Source organism: Colobus angolensis, unplaced genomic scaffold (genome assembly GCF_000951035.1).
Source record: "Colobus angolensis palliatus isolate OR3802 unplaced genomic scaffold, Cang.pa_1.0 Scaffold4, whole genome shotgun sequence".
Classification (NCBI taxonomy): domain Eukaryota; kingdom Metazoa; phylum Chordata; class Mammalia; order Primates; family Cercopithecidae; genus Colobus; species Colobus angolensis.
This window is the reverse complement of record NW_012117376.1, coordinates 2218112-2218657: the sequence shown is the minus strand read 5'-3', so window position 1 is coordinate 2218657 and position 546 is coordinate 2218112. Positions and strand designations below refer to the sequence as shown.

Sequence of the window (546 nt, the reverse complement as noted above, 5' to 3'; positions counted from 1 at the left end):
GCCCCCGCCGGGCCCTAGCTCCCCAGGCGCGTATACATCGTCCATGGGCGGGTGGCCCGCGCCGGCCGCAGGGGTCATGCGCTTCTCTTTCTGCCGCCGGTTGCAGAACCAGACGCGCACCACCTCCTTCTCCAGCTGCAGGCTGTCTGCCAAGCCTGTGATCTCGTGCGCCGAGGGCTTGGGGCACTTGAGAAAGTGGCTCTCGAGCGCGCCTTTGACCCCCACCTCGATGGACGTGCGCTTCTTGCGCTTGCGGCCCTGCGCCGCGATCTTGTCCAGGTTGGTGGGGCTGCCGCTGGACGAGTCGGTCTCCTCCAGCCACTTGTTGAGCAGCGGCTTGAGCTTGCACATGTTCTTGAAGCTCAGCTGCAGGGCCTCGAAGCGGCAGATGGTGGTCTGCGAGAACACGTTACCGTAGAGCGTGCCCAACGCCAGCCCCACGTCGGCCTGCGTGAAGCCCAGCTTGATGCGCCGCTGCTTGAACTGCTTGGCGAACTGCTCCAGGTCGTCCGAGCTGGGAGCATCCTCGTCCGAGTGCTCGCCCAC

General features: G+C 65.9%; 1 protein-coding gene across 1 annotated transcript in view; it reads right to left on the bottom strand.

The window, feature by feature from the left end:
• The window catches only part of POU3F1 (POU class 3 homeobox 1), a gene marked incomplete at its 5' end in the record, with an annotated part of 17328 nt that extends 16782 nt beyond the window's left edge, over positions 1 to 546 (bottom strand). The window contains one exon of the mRNA XM_011955646.1: positions 3 to 546. Coding sequence (XP_011811036.1) covers positions 3 to 546 — 544 coding nt within the window. The remainder of the gene's footprint in view (positions 1 to 2) is intronic.